The 20909-nt window shown below is 55.1% G+C and overlaps 2 protein-coding genes across 2 annotated transcripts in view; one reads left to right on the top strand and one right to left on the bottom strand.

The window, feature by feature from the left end:
- LOC116958194 (uncharacterized) overlaps nt 1-20909 on the top strand; it is a 342903-nt gene that overhangs the window by 139721 nt on the left and 182273 nt on the right. The window lies entirely within an intron of this gene.
- The window catches only part of LOC116958196 (putative helicase senataxin), a 33076-nt gene continuing 14364 nt past the window's right edge, over nt 2198-20909 (bottom strand). Inside the window, exons 6-12 of the mRNA XM_076056232.1 lie at nt 19720-19827; nt 19135-19343; nt 16799-16888; nt 13708-13866; nt 12505-12606; nt 11914-12001; nt 2198-8347 (exon numbers count right to left, since the gene is read on the bottom strand). Of these exons, the coding sequence (XP_075912347.1) occupies nt 7802-8347; nt 11914-12001; nt 12505-12606; nt 13708-13866; nt 16799-16888; nt 19135-19343; nt 19720-19827 (1302 nt within the window). The 3' untranslated portion in view covers nt 2198-7801. The remainder of the gene's footprint in view (nt 8348-11913; nt 12002-12504; nt 12607-13707; nt 13867-16798; nt 16889-19134; nt 19344-19719; nt 19828-20909) is intronic.

Genomic DNA, 20909 nt, shown 5'->3' with positions numbered 1-20909 from the left:
GTACCTGTAGCCCAGGGGCCTCACAGTACCTGTAGGCCAGGGCCTCACAGTACCTGTAGCCCAGGGGCCTCACAGTTCCTGTAACCCAGGGGCCTCACAGTACCCGTAGCCCAGGGGCCTCACAGTACCTGTAGCCCAGGGGCCTCACAGTTCCTGTAGCCCAGGGGCCTCACAGTTCCTGTAGCCCAGGGGCCTCACAGTACCCGTAGCCCAGGGGCCTCACAGTTCCTGTAGCCCAGGGGCCTCACAGTTCCTGTAGCCCAGGGGCCTCACAGTAGCTGTAGGCCAGGGGCCTCACAGAACCTGTAGCCCAGGGGCCTCACAGAACCTGTAGCCCAGGGGCCTCACAGTACCTGTAGCCCAGGGCCCTCACAGTACCTGTAGCCCAGGGGCCTCACAGTTCCTGTAGCCCAGGGGTCTCACAGTTCCTGTAGCCCAGGGGCCTCACAGTAGCTGTAGGCCAGGGGCCTCACAGAACCTGTAGCCCAGGGGCCTCACAGAACCTGTAGCCCAGGGGCCTCACAGTACCTGTAGCCCAGGGCCCTCACAGTACCTGTAGCCCAGGGGCCTCACAGTTCCTGTAGCCCAGGGGCCTCATGGTACCTGTAGCCCAGGGGCCTCACAGTACCTGTAGCCCAGGGGCCTCACAGTACCTGTAGCCCAGGGGCCTCACAGTACCTGTAGGCCAGGGCCTCACAGTACCTGTAGGCCAGGGCCTCACGGTACCTGTAGCCCGGGGGACTACACAATCCTAATCCTGCCCTGCCTGGGATGTATCTTGTGCCCCTTGGGATGGAGCGGCAGGCACTTATTTTCACGGCCGTCATGAAATCGCTGTAGTGCTCGTGGGTGGGAGTGATGTCCCCCGATTAATTCCTCCACTGCCTCTGTGAAGGCTATCCAATTGGCTTTTTTCGGGTTGTCTCGTCTGCGAAATGGAGTGATTTAGTGGTGACCCCAGTTTGATGCTTATAGGGCAGTGGTCCCCAACCTTTTTGGCACCAGGGACCGGTTTTGTGGAAGACAATTTTTTCACGGACCGAGGGGGGGGAGGGGGGTGTTCATCATTGGGTCTTTCCCCCTTTTCGAAGAAGCTCTCCAGCGACGTTTGTTTTTTACTCATGTTGGCTACTAGGGGTTAGGGTTTGTGGGCTTACCAACACTGAGACTAGTGCGCAGTGCGGGAAAGAGGCCCGGACGAAAGTGGTCAATAAAACAATGGGGGCGGGGGGCCACGCGCAGACTCACCGCTCACCTCCTGCTGTGCGGCCCGGTTCCTAGTAAGCCACGTACCCGTGGGTGGGGGAATTGGTTGAGTGGGTGGGTGAGTAGGTGAGTGAGTGGGTGAGTAGGTGAGTGAGTGGGTGAGTAGGTGAGTGGGTGGGTGAGTGGGTGGGTGAGTGGGTAGGTAAGTGGGTGGTTGGGTGAATTGGTTGGGTGAGTGGGTGGGTGAGTAGGTGAGTGGATGGGTGAGTGGGTGGGTGAGTAGGTGAGTGGGTGGGTAGGTGAGTGGATGGGTGGGTGGGTAGGTGAGTGGGTGGTTGGGTGAATTGGTTGAGTGGATGGGTGAGTAGGTGAGTGGGTGGTTCTGAAAAATAGCTTGATAGCCCAGTGGGCCTTTACCTGGTAAAATAAAAATAGTAATCGTAGTCGCAGTATATCAACCAAGCCACTTTAAAAATCCAGGGTTCTGGAGACCACCTGGAGCAGATTCCAGGCACGTGCTGACAATGATGGCGAACAAGTGGAGACTCTTTGACTTTTTGAAGCGATTAACATGCATTTGTTATCACGTTACAGCGTAGTATTATCTGTTCTTTCTCCATTAAAAACGATAGTCCCATGTAAGTGTTAACATTTTCTTTGAAGCTTCCTGTATTCAGACCGTGCAGTCGATGCAATTGAACGCGTGGCAGTAGTCGTGGGCGAATGACATGATTCTTCCGACAACATTTTTGGTCCAGTAACTCAAATTGCAAATGTTGCAGTGGGCTTTTCCTCTCCACGACGCAACCGGTGTGGGCTGACGTAGCCACTAATTTGGCCGCGTGTTGTTCCGCTGAGACACAAACCTCACCGAATGGGGCCGTGTCAGGTGGTCCGGGTTCGCATCTTCACGCGATGGAACCCCGACAAAACAAAGCCTCCCCCCCTTCAGTCGTGAAAAGATAAAAAAAAATACTTGCTGAAACGCACCTTCCAGGCGGCTGACGGGCCCCGACGCTTTATTAGCAGAAAAAAAAATAAAATAGCAAAAACGCGACTGCCCGTGCCGTAACAACGCTCCGACGGACATCACCGCCACGCGGCACAACGGCCGAGCCTTTCAATAATATCTTCACGGTTAAAGTTATTGGTAACAGCATGCCAAAACAAAAAATCAAGTTCACCACCGACACGGTCGCACGCTACATCACGCGCGCGCGCGCAAAGTGCTCGCCACAAATGAACTGCGGCACCTCGCCGACCTCGCCGACCTCGCCGACGAGCGTTGAAGGCACCATCGCGCGACACTCCGCTCATCCTCTGCGTAACTGTCGAACAAACACGGTGGTGGTGGTGGTGGTCGTCGTCGCGCGGCGCCTTCGGACGCGCTGCCGCGGCCCGTCTGGAACGCTCCTTCGTCCTTCGTCGCTCACTTCCAATATCAGGAAGCCGCTGGGCGCTACGGCCACGACCCTTTGTTTCCTGCTTGCATCGTGGTAGCGGCGACTCCGGCACTCGCGGGTCACCGGGTCACTGGGTCACCGGGTCACCGGGTCACCGGGCGCCCCCCCCCCACCAAATCATCAAAAACCGGAGGGGGGGAACCGTTTGTATGAGAAGGAGCAGCGCAGCGGGGGGGGGGGGGGAGGGGGGGACACTGAGCGGAGCTCTCCCATGGTAAAGGCGACGACGTCGCAAACGAAGGAGCGGGGGGGAGGGGGGGGGAGCAAAAACAATTGTGCACGTCACGAGGGTGTGGTGTGCGCGGCGTGGTGCTCTCGGTCACAGGAATGTGGAATGTTCCCACACCCCCCCCACCCCCCACCTCGTCCATTGCTTGCGTGAGCGTGGAGACGCTGAGTAAATTAATGCACCCGTAATTGGCAGCGAGCTATTTCCGCTTGATGTTCACTACCTCGCCCGGTATGCAGGAGGTCGTGGGTACGATGCCGACCCTGACGATATCTGCTGCTGCTGCTGTATACTTGGAGTCTGCGTGTCTCTCTCACTCATCATCATCATCATCACGGTGGCGAGATGTTAATTACCTCGCCTGGTATGCAGAGGGTCGTGGGTTCAATGCCGACCCTCACACCTGCTGCTGCTGTACACTTGGAGTCTGCGTGTCTCTCTCACTCATCATCATCATCATCACGGTGGCTATGAGATGTTAACTACCTCGCCTGGTCTACAGGAGGTCTGTGCCTCTCTCTCATCATCATCACGGTGGCCATGAGATGTTAACTACCTCGCCTGGTGTACAGGAGGTCTGTGGCTCTCTCTCATCATCATCATCATCACGGTGGCTATGAGATGTTAACTACCTCGCCTGGTATACAGGAGGTCTGTCTCTCTCTCTCATCATCACGGTGGCTATGAGATGTTAACTACCTCGCCTGGTCTACACGAGGTCTGTCTCTCTCTCTCTCATCATCATCACGGTGGCTATGAGATGTTAACTACCTCGCCTGGTCTACAGCACGTCTGTGTCTCTCTCTCATCATCATCACGGTGGGCTATGAGATGTTGACTACCTCGCCTGGTCTACAGGAGGTCGTGGGTTCCATCAAGAGCCTGACGATGCCTGCTGCTGTACATTTGGAATTTGCGTGTCTCTCTCACTCATCATCATCATCACGGTGGCGAGATGTTAATTACCTCGCCTGGTATGCAGGGGGTCGTGGGTTCAATGCCGACCCTCACACCTGCTGCTGCTGTATACTTGGGAGTCTGCGCTCCGTATTCTGAATCGACATCAGCACGCGCTTAGAGCATTTCACTGCTGCCCTCCATGTCCACGTGGTGATGACGATAAGCCACTTTCGTTGAGCTGCCATCATTCGTGATTTGCCAGGTCGCTCCTAAACAAGAAGAGCTCCACGGGAGCTCAGCGGCGGAGGGGCCTTACAGCCGGGGTCAAACGAAACACATTCTGGGGTGTGGTTTTAGGACTCTCATACGGCACGAGCAGATGACCGATGGCTCGGTAACAAAAACAAAAATCAACGCCGCAAAGTGACGGGAGGACCTGGTCGTAGGCGTCGACGTCACGGGAACAAAACACGGCTCACAGAAACCGCCGGGGCAGAAACGTCGTGGATTTCTACTTGCGGGGTTTATCGAGGCCGCAATGAGTGAACGAACCAGAGACAGGTGGCAAGTAACATCCACTTGTTCCACTGCCATGCCGGTTACGGGTGGGAGAATCTGTCACGTCATGGTTTCTGAGATACTCCGCTCACTCTCACTCCACTCCTCACTCTCCACTCCTTACATTCCGCTCACTGAACTCCTTACACTTCACTCACTCTCCACTCCTTACATTCCACTCACTCAACTCCTTACACTTCACTCACTCTCCCCTCCTTACATTCCACTCACTGAACTCCTTACATTCCACTCACTCAACTCCTTACACTTCACTCACTCAACTCCTTACACTTCACTCACTCTCCACTCCTTACATTCCACTCTCTCAACTCCTTACACTCCACTCACTCTCACTCCTTACACTCCACTCCTTACACTTCACTCACTCTCCACTCCTTACACTTCACTCACTCCTTACACTCCACTCACTCTCACTCCTTACACTCCACTCACTCAACTCCTTACATTCCACTCACTCACTCCTTACACTCCACTCACTCAACTCCTTACACTTCACTCACTGAACTCCTTACACTTCACTCACTGAACTCCTTACATTCCACTCACTCATTACACTCCACTCACTCAACTCCTTACACTCCACTCACTCTCACTCCTTACACTTCACTCACTCACTACATTCCACTCACTCAACTCCTTACACTCCACTCACTGAACTCCTTACACTTCACTCACTCCTTACACTCCACTCACTCTCACTCCTTACATTCCACTCACTCAACTCCTTACACTTCTCACTCTCACTCCTTACACTTCACTCACTCACTCATTACATTCCACTCACTCAACTCCTTACACTCCACTCACTGAACTCCTTACACTTCACTCACTCCTTACACGCCACTCACTCTCACTCCTTACATTCCACTCACTCAACTCCTTACACTTCTCACTCTCACTCCTTACACTCCACTCACTCTCACTCCTTACATTCCACTCACTCAACTCCTTACACTCCACTCACTCTCACTCCTTACACTCCACTCACTCACTCCTTACACTCCACTCTCTCACTCCTTACACTTCACTCACTCTCACTCCTTACATTCCACTCACTCAACTCCTTACACTTCTCACTCCTTACACTCCACTCACTCAACTCCTTACACTCCACTCACTCAACTCCTTACACTCACTCCTTACACTCCACTCACTCTCACTCCTTACACTCCACTCACTCAACTCCTTACACTCCACTCACTCTCCACTCCTTACACTCCACTCACTCCACTCCTTACACTCCACTCACTCTCACTCCTTACATTCCACTCACTCAACTCCTTACACTCCACTCACTCTCACTCCTTACACTCCACTCACTCACTCCTTACACTCCACTCACTCAACTCCTTAAACTTCACTCACTCTCACTCCTTACATTCCACTCACTCAACTCCTTACACTTCACTCACTGAACTCCTTACACTCCACTCACTCTCACTCCTTACACTCCACTCACTCAACTCCTTACACTTCACTCACTCTCACTCCTTACACTCCACTTACTCAACTCCTTACATTCCACTCACTCTCACTCCTTACATTCCACTCACTCTCACTCCTTATACTCCACTCACTCTCACTCCTTACACTCCACTCACTCTCACTCCTTACACTCCACTCACTCTCACTCCTTACACTCCACTCACTCTCCACTCCTTAGATTCCACTCACTCAACTCCTTACACTTCACTCACTCTCCACTCCTTACATTCCACTCACTCAACTCCTTACATTCCACTCACTCAACTCCTTACACTCCACTCACTCAACTCCTTACACTTCACTCACTCCTTACACTTCACTCACTCTCACTCTTTACACTTCACTCACTCTCCACTCCTTACATTCCACTCACTCAACTCCTTACACTCCACTCACTCTCACTCCTTACACTCCACTCACTCAACTCCTAACACTTCACTCACCCTCACTCCTTACATTCCACTCAAATTCCTTACACTCCACTCACTCAACTCCTTACACTCCACTACTCACTCTCCACTCACTACACTTCTTACACTCCACTCACTCCTTACACTCCACTCCTTACACTCAGCTCCTTACACCCCACTCACTCTCTACTCACTCCATTCCTTACACTCCACTCACACACCTACGATTAGCACGGTTGGCAATGTACGGTGCAAAATAAGTTCAACATGCATACAGACAAATCTAAACTATTTTTTTAATTTTACCAGATAAGGCCTACTGAGCTATATAGCTCTTTTTCAGAAGCAACCTGTCCATCACAAATAAAAGCTCAACAAAGTGGCTTTTCATCATCATCATCAGTAAATCTATAGCAGCCAAATACTCTTAACACGTGGTGACGTTGATTCTAAACATGGAGGTGAAAAACCGGAGGACCCGCAGAAAAATCCACGCGACCACGGGGAGAGACACGCAAACTCCAAATATACAGCAGCAGGCGTCAGGCAGGGTCGGGATCAAAACCCACGACCTCCTGCATACCGGGGGAGGTAGTTAACATCTCCTAACGACCGTGATGATGATTATGATCAGGAGAGACACGCAAACTCCAAATACACAGGCGGCGTCAGGATCGGGATCAGAACCCACGACACCTCCTGCGTACCGGGCGAGGCAGTGAACCTCTTTTAGCCACCGCGGGCCGTGGTTGTGGCACTCCCTCCGCAAAATGAGAACGAGGAATGCGAGCAGAGCGTCGGCGGCCCGTCCGTGTGCGCGAGCCGAAGTCCCCGGGGTTCCCGTGAAAAATTAAAACCGCCCCACCTCCACCACCCTCGCAAAAAAATATATATATTTTTCTTACTCGGCGTTGCTTGCGTGCGTAAAACGTCACGTCGACAAAGGTCTCCCGGCGACACGTTAACCCCGGGCCCTGCCCACCCCACCACGTAACCTCCAGTCGAGAAGAGCGGAGGGGCACACAAAGGCGACAATCTTTCGGCGTCATCGCGTACCAGGAATTGAAAGTGCCTCCCCACCCCCCCCGGCCCCCAACAAAAAAATAAACCGTTTAAAAAAATTAACACAAACCGTAGCAACAATAACCGAACTTGATTGCCACAACCCAATGTATTTACAACTGCGGCACAACCTGTGCTGTTTCACCCTTCGTCTCCCTCCTCCTTCCCGGCTCCTCGTCGAGGAGCAATAAAAAAACCAACATCACCGCGCAAATTCCGGCGGGCGTCATCCTCCCAGCAGCAACGGCGGCTTTTGGCTCGCCTTCGCACGGCGGTCACCGCATGCATCACCGTCGCGCGCGGTGGCGGCGCTTCCAGACGCGCTGCTCCCGCGGGCCGTCTGGAACGCACCCTGCCCTTCAGGACTGCTTGCCGCCGCTGTTGTTTTCGTCCTTCAACGTGCGTGCCCGCCCGCAGCGCGATTTTGGGCGCCCAAAAAAAAAGCGTCCACCGCGCTTGTTGCTCGGCTACGGCGGGGTGGAGCCTCCCCTACCGCCCCCGCCGCCCCTGCCGCCGCCCCTACCGCCCCTACCGCCCCTACCGCCGCCCCCGCCGCCGCCCCCACGCTCCGTCCGCTCCCCGACTGCCGGTGGGAGCGGCAATCCCAGCAAAGCGGCGGCGGCGGCGGCGGAAGTTGGCGGGATGTTGAAGCGCACCGATCGGAACGGCTGCTTGGTGCCGCTGCCACCGCAGCTGGCTTTGAGGATGCTGCAGGGCGGCGCCGACGAGGTGGAGAGCCTCCCGGCGTCGTCGGCGGAACAGCGGCGCCTGATGACGACATTCCGCTCGTGCCAGGGTTCGTCGGGAGGAAGCGGCGGAAGCGGCGGAAGCGGAAGCGGCGGAAGCGGCGGAAGCAGGGGCTGTTGTCGCGGGTGCTTGGGTGCCGCCGCCGCCGCCGCCGCCGCCGGCTTCATGACCCTGCGGAGGTCGTGCTCGAAGTCCCGTTCGGTGGTGCTCACGATGGCGCCCCGCGAGTGGGCGTTGCTGATGAGGCTCTTCCAGTCCTCGATAACCTGCGGCGGTCGTCGGGGGGTTACGTTCAGACGCCGGGCAAAGGGGTGGGGGGTTAGGGATGGTGGGGGCCCGGGGGGGGGGGGGGGAGGGGGTCTGGAAAGCCAAAGTCAGCTCGTTGAACTAAAACGTGTGTGGGGACTCCGCTACTTACGACTACTCAACTTACGTACTGCAAACCCGGTCAGTATGTCCAGTTGCCTGTTCGGACCGAGAGTCGTAAGTTCAACAGCCGTGCAATAGATGGCGGTGGTGGCATCTACATCTGTAGAGCGTGAAGAACCAGTGGCATCTACATCTGCAGAACGTGAAGAACCAGTGGCATCTACATCTGCAGAATGTGAAGAACCAGTGGCATCTACGTCTGCTGAACGTGAAGAACCAGTGGCATCAACATCTACAGAACGTGAAGAACCAGTGGCATCTACATCTGCAGAACGTGAAGAACCAGTGGCATCGACATCTACAGAACGTGAAGAACCAGGGGGTGAGAGGCCAGCACCACGCCCGGATGTCTTTGTCTCCCCAGTAATGACGTTTACTACACACAGCACCAGGTACTCATTTGAGGCTGAGTTGACACATACATACACACACACCACGCACACACTAACATCAACAACCGCCATTCGCCACTAAGTGGCGGTGACGTCACCACAACGCTTGTGCCAGGCTATGTGCACCTTGAGGCCACGTGAAGTGTCGAATGCCCGCTGGCAGGAGGTCACGGGGCAGACCCAGGTGCCACGGGTCGACTGACTGAGATGAGTGGCTGATGCACCACCTGTGCCCCCTACTGTGCCAACTTGCTGTGCTTTAGCCACCCGGCGCTCCGTTCGTTGTTGTCAGCGTCGCTCCTCCGCCCTCCGTTGTTGTTGGAGGGCGACTGACTCCAACTGCCCAGCAGCGTCCTTCATGAGCCCCCTCCACAGAGGGCGATCTTGACACCGCTGGTACCAGTCATCGGCAAGTCCACTCAGCTCCACATACTCCTTTACCACATCACTCCATCTCTTCTCTAGCCCGTGCCACGCCTGTTTAGCCCCCTCTATCCGGACAAACAAAAGCTGTTTAGGAATGCGGTGACTTGGCATGCGGGCTACATGGCCCAGCCAACGCAGCCTTGCCTGCTGGAGCTCACCAATGGGACTTTGTCTAGATCTTTCAAACATTTGTGAGCTCCTCACACAATCCAGCCTGGTTAAACCCAAGATGGATCGTAGGCAGGCCAGCCTAAATGTTTCTAACCGGCGAAGATGTTCCATTAGGGGGGTCCACGTTTCACAAGCGTAGAGAAGGGAGGGAATGACTGTGGCCGAGAAGATCTGAAGCTTAGTGCGGAGCGACAGACCAGGTAGCTTCCACACAGCGTTACGCAACTGATGAAAAGATATTGCTGCTCGACTGATTCGGAGTGAGACCTCTGCTGTTAAACTGGAGCCGGTCATAAGCACTCTGCCCAGATATGGGAAACTCTCCACTCTCTCCACAACTGCCCCATCACCAATTGGGAGTTGTGGGGGTGGAGTGTCCGATGGTACAAAATACCCTGGCAGGTGCTTAGTTTTGGTGGGGCTGATAGTAAGGCCCCACCTCTTATTGGCAAGCTCCAGGTTTAGCAGCAGCGCCTCCAACTCCTCCTCTGAGTATTTCGTTTGGGAGATCATCTCTGCCCGGTGCCTTTCCTGGTCTCAGACTCTGGATCGCCTTTAGTACTTCCTCAACAGATGGCACCTCAGCCAGTCACTTACAGGGGGTGACTTCAAATATTTGGGGCACCGCAGCCTCCACTTTGCTCCACGATGTTTCCCATGTCGAGGAATTTCCCCTCCCCCAGGACTTCACAGAAATGCTCAGCAAATCTACAAACCTGTTCCTGGGGGTCGGAGATTGGATCACCGTTTTTTCCCCTAATGATGGTTATAGGTGTGGCGTTGCAGGTAACTTTTTTTATGGAGGTAAATAGGGATTTGTGATCGCGGGCCATTGAGACAGACTCCATCTTCACAGCAACCTGCGACCACCACCCATCCTTGCAGCACCTCACGGCTCTCCGAACCTCAGAGCGAAGGCTGCGGTAAGCCGCCTCATTCTCTAACATGGGATTCTGTAGCCTGTGACAGTGGGCCTGTCGCTTTTTCTCAACCATCCTCAACACCTTCTCTGTCAGCCAGGGTCTCTGTGGAGGTCTGGACCGCGTACCCAAAGCAGCCATTGCATCTGCATGAGTCACAGTCCTAAACCTCGCCCATTTACCCTCGACATCAGGAGGAGTGGGGGACGATGCCAATGCCAGCCGCAAGCGATGATGAAATTCTCGCTTGCAACTTTCATCAGATAACTGAGACCAGGCCACCTTAGGTTGGAATGGGGTCCTGGGTGTACACCCACCACCGGAGTGGAAGAATGGCAGGCGCATCTTACAGATGACAAGTCGATGGTCAGAGGGCAGATCAGCTCCACGGTAGGTCCTGGTGTCAAGGACATGGGCCCGCATCCGCTGATCCGTCACTTTGTAGTCCGGCAGATGTTCTTGCTTGGACCCGGCATGCACCCATGATGTTGTGTGGATGCGCCGATGCCTGAACAGCGTGTTGGTAATTACAAGCCCATGGGCTGCACAAAAATCTAGCAGCCTCCTACCGTTGTTATTGAGCTGATCTGGCCTAGATGTTCTTGCTTGGACCCGGCATGCACCCATGATGTTGTGTGGATGCGCCAATGCCTGAACAGCGTGTTGGTAATTACAAGCCCATGGGCTGCACGAAAATCCAGCAGCCTCCTACCGTTGTTATTGAGCTGATCTGGCCCATGCCTTCCAATCACTCAAGACCAGGTGCCATTATCATGACCAACTCGGGCATTGAAGTCACCCAACCAGATGACTCTATCCCGAGGGGCAACTTTAGCCAGCACCTGTGACAGGAGGTAATAGAAGGCATCTGACTCATCGGCCTTGCATGCATCCCTCCACGGATGTTCGTCTTCGGTGGGGGCATAAGTCACCACGACCACCACTCCTGGCCTCCGGTTGATGGGAAGTAGCCTGAGGCTTACAGCTTGCCACACCTCACTGCCACGCTCCCACGCCCCCCCCCTTCATTCTTTTGTTCAAAAGAAGAGCCACACCCTGTTGTTTGGCAGTCTCCTGCCCCGAGTAGATGACTGTCCACCTCTCATGGTGGCAGGAGCCAGAGCCGGTCCACCGGGCCTCCTGAATGGCACAGAGATCCAGGCGGTACCGGTCCAGCTCCCGACAGAGGAGTGGCAGCCTCTTCTCAGCAGTGAGCGAACATTCCACGTGGCCACATGAAGTGGCTTTTTGTCGTTTCTGGAGGAGCCCCGAGGGTAAAGATTCAATCTCCTGGCTCCGCCAAATGGGGTTTGGCCAGGAGACGTCATAGACGCCTGTCCCCCCCGTGGGGCCTCCGGCACCAGCTTATTAATCAGATATTTTAGATGCACACACACTAACGTCACACACACACAAACACTAACATCACACACACACTAATACCATACACACGCACGCACACGCAACGCGCGTCTCGAGGAACCGACAACTTGCCTGGAGTGTTCGGAGGTGGCCCACGATGATGAGCGAGTACTTGGCGCGCGTGAGCGCCACATTTAGACGCTTGCGATCCGCCAGAAATCTGTTGGCGCGCGCACACACACAACAACAGCCGCCATTTGCCACTAGGTGGCGGTGACGTCACCACGGCGCCATTGCCAGGCCAGGTGCATTTTGATCCCCCGTGTAGCCTTAACAGGCTGTAGGGGCAAGTGCCGTTGGCGAGCACCTATGAAGGCCGGAACGGCACACGAAGGGGTGTGTGGCCAGCACCACGCCCGACCGCCTTTGTCTCCCCAGTGGCGATGTTGACTAAACACCGCACCAGGTACTCATTTGAGGCCGAGTCGACCTAGGGGAGGCCCGGGACCGGTTCAGATAATCGTCACTGTTGGCGTTGGCCGTGAGCGGGAATCGAACCCGGGTCGCCGGGTTCATAGCGCAGCGTAGCGCTAACCGCTACACCACCGCTCCCCATGACACACGCACGCACGCACGGACGTACAACATCTGTGACCTAATCCGCGAGGATCTGCGGGCATCCCGGGGAGACGCGTGTGCCGGCTGCGGGCCGAGATTCCGTACCCGATTCCCCTGGCGGAGGAGCTGTGCGCGCGCACGCACGTCACCACGATGTAGTCACGCTCCTGGCCCTGGAATCCCTCCACCGTGTTCACGTCCACGTGCCTGCGCCGGGGGACAACACGGCCAAGCACGCCATAACGTGGTTGCAGCGGTGCGTGCGGTAACGGTTCACGGTGCGCATTGTACCACGTTACAACGGCGGGCGTTTCCCCCGCTCTTAACCGGGGTCAAATTGATCTTGCCCGTAGCAATCTGGCAACTAGGCTGCACGTGGTCAACAGGCCTGACTCTCGATTTAAAGCCTTCGTGGCCGCAAGGGTTCATCTTCTTTGGTTCTTTCGGTAAAGTCACCACCACGTAGAATGGGAATAAAATAATAAATTGATAAAGTAAAGTAACGCGGTAAAATTCTCACGGCGTTTCGGGCCACAACACAAGCGGGCCTTCATCAGGTGAAGGGGACGAGACTGTCTGGAGGACAGCGCTGGAGCGAACACAGCCAAGCTCAGATCGCCACCTTTAAGCTGTGTGAGAAGAAACAAAGCGCCTTGACAAAGGAATTAGCATAGAATTCTATGCTAATTCCTTTTTTAGAATTCTATGCTAATTCCTTTGTCAAGGGGTGCCTCTGTGGATGTGTATGTTTTAACTTTAACATAGCCATTTCTGTGACCAGTCACAAGCTAATCACTCAGCCATTTCAATGCTAAATTCTATGCTAATTCCTTTGTCAAGGCGCTTTGTTTCTTCTCACACAGCTTAAAGGTCGTGATCTCAGCGTGGCTTTCTCACTCCAGCGCTGTCCTCCAGGCAGTCTCGTCCCCTTCACCTGATGAAGGCCACTTGTGTTGTGGCAGAAACGTCGTGAGAATATTATTGTGTTATTTTATTTTATCAAGTTATTATTTTATTCTCATTCTACGTGGTGGTGACTTTACCGAAAGAACCAAAGAAGAGGCCTGGCTCTGCCGATGAGACCCAGCAGGTCGGCGACTGGGGCGCAGAGTCTACTGCATACCCGGTAAGGTAGTTAACATTCCCCAGCCACCGTGCTGATGATGAGAGAGAGAGAGACACGCAAATTCCAAATATACAGCAGCAGGTATCTTCAGGCTCGAAGATCGAACCCACGGCCTCCTGCACACCACGCGAGGGAGAAAGAACCTCTCCATGGCGAGGGAGTTCACATCTCGCCGGCGCTACCTGGCTCTCCCTCCGAGGCTGTCGGCCAGCATCTTCGCCATGAGGTGCTTCTGGGCCAGGTAGGGGGTGATGACTCCCAGCCAGCGATCCTCCGGACGCGACAGCATGAAGCTGATGAGATGTGCTGCCACCCGCGCCTCCACCCGGTTCACGTACGAGCTGCCGGCAGGGGCGAGGAGGTGGACGAGGTGGTGATGGTGGACGAGGTGGTAATGGTGGACGAGGTGGTGATGGTGGACGAGGTGGTGATGGTGGACGAGGTGATGGTGGACGGGGTGGTGATGGTGGACAAGGTGGTGATGGTGGACAAGGTGGTGATGGTGGATGAGGTGATGGTGGACGAGGTGGTGGTGGACGAGGTGATGGTGGACGAGGTGATGGTGGACGGGGTGGTGGTGGTGGACGAGGTGGTGATGGTGGACGAGGTGGTAATGGTGGACGAGGTGATGGTGGACGAGGTGGTAATGGTGGACGAGGTGGTAATGGTGGACGAGGTGGTGATGGTGGACGAGGTGGTGATGGTGGACGAGGTGGTGATGGTGGACGAGGTGATGGTGGACGGGGTGGTGATGGTGGACAAGGTGGTGATGGTGGACAAGGTGGTGATGGTGGATGAGGTGATGGTGGACGAGGTGGTGGTGGACGAGGTGATGGTGGACGAGGTGATGGTGGACGAGGTGGTGATGGTGGACGAGGTGATGGTGGACGAGGTGGTGGTGGACGAGGTGATGGTGGACGAGGTGATGGTGGACGAGGTGGTGATGGTGGACGAGGTGGTGGTGGACGAGGTGATGGTGGACGAGGTGATGGTGGACGAGGTGGTGATGGTGGACGAGGTGATGGTGGACGAGGTGATGGTGGACGAGGGGGTGATGGTGGACGAGGTGGTGATGGTGGACGAGGTGGTGATGGTGGACGAGGTGATGGTGGACGAGGTGGTGGTGGACGGGGTGGTGGTGGTGGATGAGGTGGTGGACGAGGTGGTGATGGTGAACGAGGTGATGGTGGACGAGGTGGTGGTGGACGAGGTGGTGGTGGACGAGGTGGTGATGGTGGACGAGGTGATGGTGGATGAGGTGGTGATGGTGGACGAGGTGGTGATTGTGGACGAGGTGGTGGTGGACGAGGTGATGGTGGATGAGGTGGTGATGGACGAGGTGATGGTGGACGAGGTGGTGATGGTGGACGAGGTGGTGATGGTGGACGAGGTGGTGATGGTGGACGAGGTGGTGATGGTGGATGAGGTGGATGAGGCGGATGACGAGGACGTGCGTGAGGAGTTGGACAGTGGGAGAAGCGAGAGAAGTGAAGGGGAGTCATGGGGAGGTGGAGAAAGGGAAAGAGAGAGGGAGAACTTCCATTTATTGTGACCAGGTAAGACCCCACTGAACGATTAGCCCTGACCTGGCCTCGCCCAACGAAGTTGCTCATCGTCATCAACGCGTGGAGATTTACAGCAGCAGCTAAATAACTCTCAACGCGTGGTGGTGATGTTGATTCTAAATGTGGAGGGGAAAAAGTCGAAGGACCCGGAGACAAAATTCAAGTGACCACGGGGAGAGAGACGCAGATTCCAACTATACAACAGCAGCAGCAGGCATCGTCAGGGTCAGGATCTAACCCACGACCTCCTGTGTACCAGGCGAGGTAGTCAACATCTCCTAGCCACCGCAAGTGGTGACCACTACAAGACACGTGGTGCTGATGGTGGTGCTGGTGGTGGTGGCGCTGGTTTGACAGCAGAGGTCTCACTACGAATCAGTCGAGGGGCATTATCTTTTCATCGGTTGCATAACGCTGTGTGGAAGCTACCTGGTCTGTCGCTCCGCACTAAGCTTCAGGTCTTCTTGGCCACGGTCATTCCCTCCCTTCTCTACGCTTGCGAAACGTGGACCCCCCTAATGGAACATCTTCGCTGGTTAGAAACATTTAGGCTGGCCTGCCTACGATCCATCCTGGGTTTAACCAGACTGGATTGTGTGAGGAGCTCACAAATCCTTGAAAGATTTGGACAAAGTCCTATCAGTGAGCTCCTCCGGCAGGCAAGGCTGCGTTGGCTGGGTCATGTAGCCCGCATGCCCAGCCACCGCATGCCGAAACAGCTTTTGTTTGGCCCGATAGAGGGGGCTAAACGGGCGCGGCACGGGCTAGAGAAGAGATGGAGTGATGTGGTACAGGAGGACGTGGAGCTGAGTGGACTTGCCGATGACTGGTACAAGCGGTGTCAAGATCAGTCTCCGTGGAGGAGGCTCGTGAAGGACGCTACTACTGGGCAGTTGGAAGCAGTCGCCCTCCAACGGAGGGCAGAAGAGCGATGCTCACAACAACGAGCGGAGCACCGGGTAGCTAAATCACAGCAAGTTGGCACAGTAAGGAGCACAAGTGGTGCATCAGCCAGTCATCTCAGTCATCTCAGTCAATCTACCCGTGGCACCTGCTAGGTCTGCCCCGTGACCTCCTGCCAGCGGGCGTTCGATACTTCACGTGGCCTCAAGGTGCACATGGCCTGGCACAAGCGTTGTGGTGACGTCACCGCCACTTAGTGGCGAATGGCGGTTGTTGTTATTGGTGGTGCTGGTATTGGTACTGGTGCCGGTGCTGGTGGAAGTGGTGGTGCTGGTGCTGGTGGAAGTGGTGGCGCTGCTGGTGGTGCTGGTGGTGCTGGTGGTGCTGCTGGTGGTGGTGCTGGTGGTGCTGGTGGTAGTGGTGGTGCTGGTGGTGGTGGTGCTGGTGGTGGTGGTGCTGGTGGTGGTGCTGGTGGTGGTGCTGGTGGTGGTGGAGCTGGTAGTGGTGGTGGTGCTGGTGGTGGTGCTGGTGGTGCTGGTGGTGGTGCTGGTGGTGGTGCTGGCAGTGCTGGCGGTGGTGCTGGTAGTGGTGGTAGTGGTGGTGGTGCAGGTGGTGGTGGTGCAGGTGGTGGTGGTGCTGGTGGTGGTGCTGGCAGTGCTGGTGGTGCTGGTGGTGGTGCTGGTGGTGGTGCTGGTAGTGGTGGTGGTGCTGGTGGTGGTAGTGGTGGTGCTGGTGGTGGTGCTGGTGGTGGTGCTGGTGGTGGTGCTGGTGGTGGTGCTGGTGGTGGTGCTGGTGCTGGACTCACTCTCCCTGCTTCTCCTCCTGGCTGTCCGCGACATCGAACACGAGATACGGCTGGAATGTGGAGCCGTTGCAGCGTCTCTCTGCGGTGACTCTGCAGCGACAAGAGGGGAGGCCACCCAGTTCACACCCCGTCCGGGGGATCGGCAAAAAACCCGCAAGTTGATGTGCCGCTACCTGTTGGTGCCGGTAACCTGTTGGTGGTGAGGTCTGAGTGTAGTGTAGTAGTTCACGATGGTACCTGTTGGTAGTGAGGTCTAAGTGTAGTGTAGTAGTTCACCACGGTACCTGTTGGTAGTGAGGTCTAAGTGTAGTGTAGTAGTTCACCACGGTACCTGTTGGTGGTGAGGTCTAAGTGTAGTGTAGTAGTTCACGACGGTAACCTGTTGGTGGTGAGGTCTAAGTAGTAGTTCACGATGGTACCTGTTGGTGGTGAGGTCTAAGTGTAGTGTAGTAGTTCACCACGGTACCTGTTGGTGGTGAGGTCTAAGTGTAGTGTAGTAGTTCACCACGGTACCTGTTGGTGGTGAGGTCTAAGTGTAGTGTAGTAGTTCACGACGGTAACCTGTTGGTAGTGAGGTCTAAGTGTAGTGTAGTAGTTCACCACGGTACCTGTTGGTGGTGAGGTCTAAGTGTAGTGTAGTAGTTCACGACGGTAACCTGTTGGTAGTGAGGTCTAAGTGTAGTGTAGTAGTTCACCACGGTACCTGTTGGTGGTGAGGTCTAAGTGTAGTGTAGTAGTTCACGATGGTACCTGTTGGTGGTGAGGTCTAAGTGTAGTGTAGTAGTTCACCACGGTACCTGTTGGTAGTGAGGTCTAAGTGTAGTGTAGTAGTTCACTACGGTACCTGTTGGTAGTGAGGTCTAAGTGTAGTAGTTCATGATGGTACCTGTTGGTGGTGAGGTCTAAGTGTAGTGTAGTAGTTCACCACGGTACCTGTTGGTGGTGAGGTCTAAGTGTAGTAGTTCACCACGGTACCTGTTGGTGGTGAGGTCTAAGTGTAGTGTAGTAGTTCACCACGGTACCTGTTGGTGGTGAGGTCTAAGTGTAGTGTAGTAGTTCACCACGGTACCTGTTGGTGGTGAGGTCTAAGTGTAGTAGTTCACCACGGTACCTGTTGGTGGTGAGGTCTAAATGTAGTGTAGTAGTTCACCACGGTACCTGTTGGTGGTGAGGTCTAAGTATAGTGTAGTAGTTCACCACGGTACCTGTTGGTGGTGAGGTCTAAGTGTAGTGTAGTAGTTCACGATGGTACCTGTTGGTGGTGACGTATAAGTGTAGTGTAGTAGTTCACCACGGTACCTGTTGGTAGTGAGGTCTAAGTGTAGTGTAGTAGTTCATGACGGTACCTGTTGGTAGTGAGGTCTAAGTGTAGTGTAGTAGTTCACGATGGTACCTGTTGGTGGTGAGGTCTAAGTGTAGTGTAGTAGTTCACCACGGTACCTGTTGGTGGTGAGGTCTAAGTGTAGTGTAGTAGTTCACGATGGTAACCTGTTGGTGGTGAGGTCTAAGTGTAGTGTAGTAGTTCACGATGGTACCTGTTGGTGGTGAGGTCTAAGTGTAGTGTAGTAGTTCACGACGGTAACCTGTTGGTGGTGAGGTCTAAGTGTAGTGTAGTAGTTCACGACGGTACCTGTAGGTAGTGAGGTCTAAGTGTAGTGTAGTAGTTCACGATGGTACCTGTTGATGGTGAGGTCTAAGTGTAGTGTAGTAGTTCACCACGGTACCTGTTGGTGGTGAGGTCTAAGTGTAGTGTAGTAGTTCACCATGGTACCTGTAGGTAGTGAGGTCTAAGTGTAGTGTAGTAGTTCACGGGGGTACCTGTTGGTGGTGAGGTCTAAGTGTAGTGTAGTAGTTCACCACGGTACCTGTTGGTAGTGACGTCTAAGTGTAGTGTAGTAGTTCACCACGGTACCTGTTGGTGGTGAGGTCTAAGTGTAGTGTAGTAGTTCACGACGGTAACCTGTTGGTGGTGAGGTCTAAGTGTAGTGTAGTAGTTCACCATGGTACCTGTTGGTGGTGAGGTCTAAGTGTAGTGTAGTAGTTCACCACGGTACCTGTTGGTAGTGAGGTCTAAGTGTAGTGTAGTAGTTCACGATGGTACCTGTTGGTGGTGAGGTCTAAGTGTAGTGTAGTAGTTCACCACGGTACCTGTTGGTGGTGAGCTCTAAGTGTAGTGTAGTAGTTCACCATGGTACCTGTTGGTGGTGAGGTCTAAGTGTAGTGTAGTAGTTCACCACGGTACCTGTTGGTGGTGAGCTCTAAGTGTAGTGTAGTAGTTCACCACGGTACCTGTTGGTGGTGAGATCTAAGTGTAGTGTAGTAGTTCACCACGGTACCTGTTGGTGGTGAGTTCTCCGCGGTAGACGTAGGAGGCAGGGAACGTGGCGATGTCGGGGTGCATGCGGTACTGCATGCTCAGCAGCATCACCGGACCCAGCCATTCGCCTTTGCCACGGAGCGACGCCGATGCCGGAGTGGCGGCACCGCGCACGCACTCGTAGAGACGCTCCATCAACGACTGCCCATAGCGCAGCTCCTGCGCTCTCTGGCAGGGATGGTGGGGGGAGGTGGCGGGCGGTACGAGGGGGGGGGGGGGCACCGGGCGGGGGGGGTGGAGGGGAGGAGGGAGGGGGAAGGGGAAGGCGGGGAGGAGAGGGATGTGGAGGAGGTAAGGAGAGGGGGAAGGAAAGAAGAGGAGAGGGGGTCAGCGGAGGGGTGTGAGTGGAGCAGGGAGAGTGCGAGTGGTCGGTGAGCGGACGAACAGGCGGGTGGGCGGGTCAGCGGACGAGCGGACGAGCAGGCAGACCGGTGGGCGAGCAAGTCGGTGAGCGGGTGAGCAAGTGGGTGAGTGGGCGAGGGGGCGTGGGGGCGAGTGGGTGGGTGAGCGTGCGGGCGGGCGGGCGGGCGGGCGAGGGCCGTACTTTGCTCAGCACGGTGGGTGGCAGCTGCTCTGGGTCCCCCACTAGCACCAGCTTGCTGGAGTGGTGCATGAGAGGGATGAGGGAGTCCATCTCGCACGCCTGGCCAGCCTGTCGCACAAAGACAAAAATAATCCACACCTCTGTACGTAGCCTTCGCACGCGGGCGGGGGCAAGTGCCGTGAGCGAGCGGTATAGCAGCGCACGTGAAGGCCGGCACTGGGGCGCACGGCAGGAATCGGAATTTGGGTTGCCGGGTTCGTAGCGGCGGCGCGCTAATCGCTGCGCCGCCGCTCCCCAAAAAGAAACGCAAAGACGAAGTACCCTCGGTGTAGCCTCAACAGACTGTCGGGGCAAGTGCTGTTAGCGAGCAGCGCCTATGAAGGCCGGCACGGCACACGAGGGGGTGGGGTGGGCAGCACCACGCCCAGCCGCCTTTGTCTTCCCCAGTGGCGATGTTTAATACACACCACGCCAGGTGCTCATTTGAGGCTGCGTCGACCTAGGGGATGTCCAGGACTGGATCAGATAATCGGGGTAGAACACTCAAACTCCACTCGCTCACTCACTAGAACAGGAGTAGAACACACAAACTCCACTCACTCACTCTGTAGAACAGGGGTAGAACACACAAACTCCACTCACTCACTCTGTAGAACAGGGGTAGAACACACAAACTCCACTCTAAAACGATTTTTATTTGATTTTACCAAGGCCCCACTGAGCTATTCGTTATTTTTCAGAAGCGGCCTCGCTACCACAAACGAGTGGATTGTCATCGGCATCATCACGTGGAAATGTCTACCAGCAGCCAAAGACTCTGAACGCGTGGTGATGTTGATTCTAAATGTGGAGGGGAAAACTGGAGGACCTGGAGATAATTCCACGCGACCACCACAGGGGGAGAGAGAGAGACGCAAACTCCAAACATACAGCAGCAGGCAACGTCAGGGTCGGCATCGAACCCACGACCTCCTGTACACCAGGCGGGGTAGTTAACATCTCATAGCCACCGCGATGGTGATGATGAGAGAGATGCAAACTCCTAATATACAGCAGGTGCCAGGGTAGGGATCGAACCCACGACCTCCTGTACACCAGGCGAGGTAGTTAATATCTCATAGCCACTGTGATGATGATGATGAGAGAGACATGCAAACTCCAAATAACACAGCAGGTGGCAGGGTCAAGAT

This window comes from Petromyzon marinus, chromosome 74, assembly GCF_048934315.1.
Source record: "Petromyzon marinus isolate PM22_M1 ecotype Great Lakes invasive population chromosome 74, UKy_Petmar_22M1.pri1.0, whole genome shotgun sequence".
Classification (NCBI taxonomy): Eukaryota; Metazoa; Chordata; class Hyperoartia; order Petromyzontiformes; family Petromyzontidae; genus Petromyzon; species Petromyzon marinus.
Note: the sequence above shows the minus strand (reverse complement) of the source record. Positions and strands in the feature narration are given on the sequence as shown.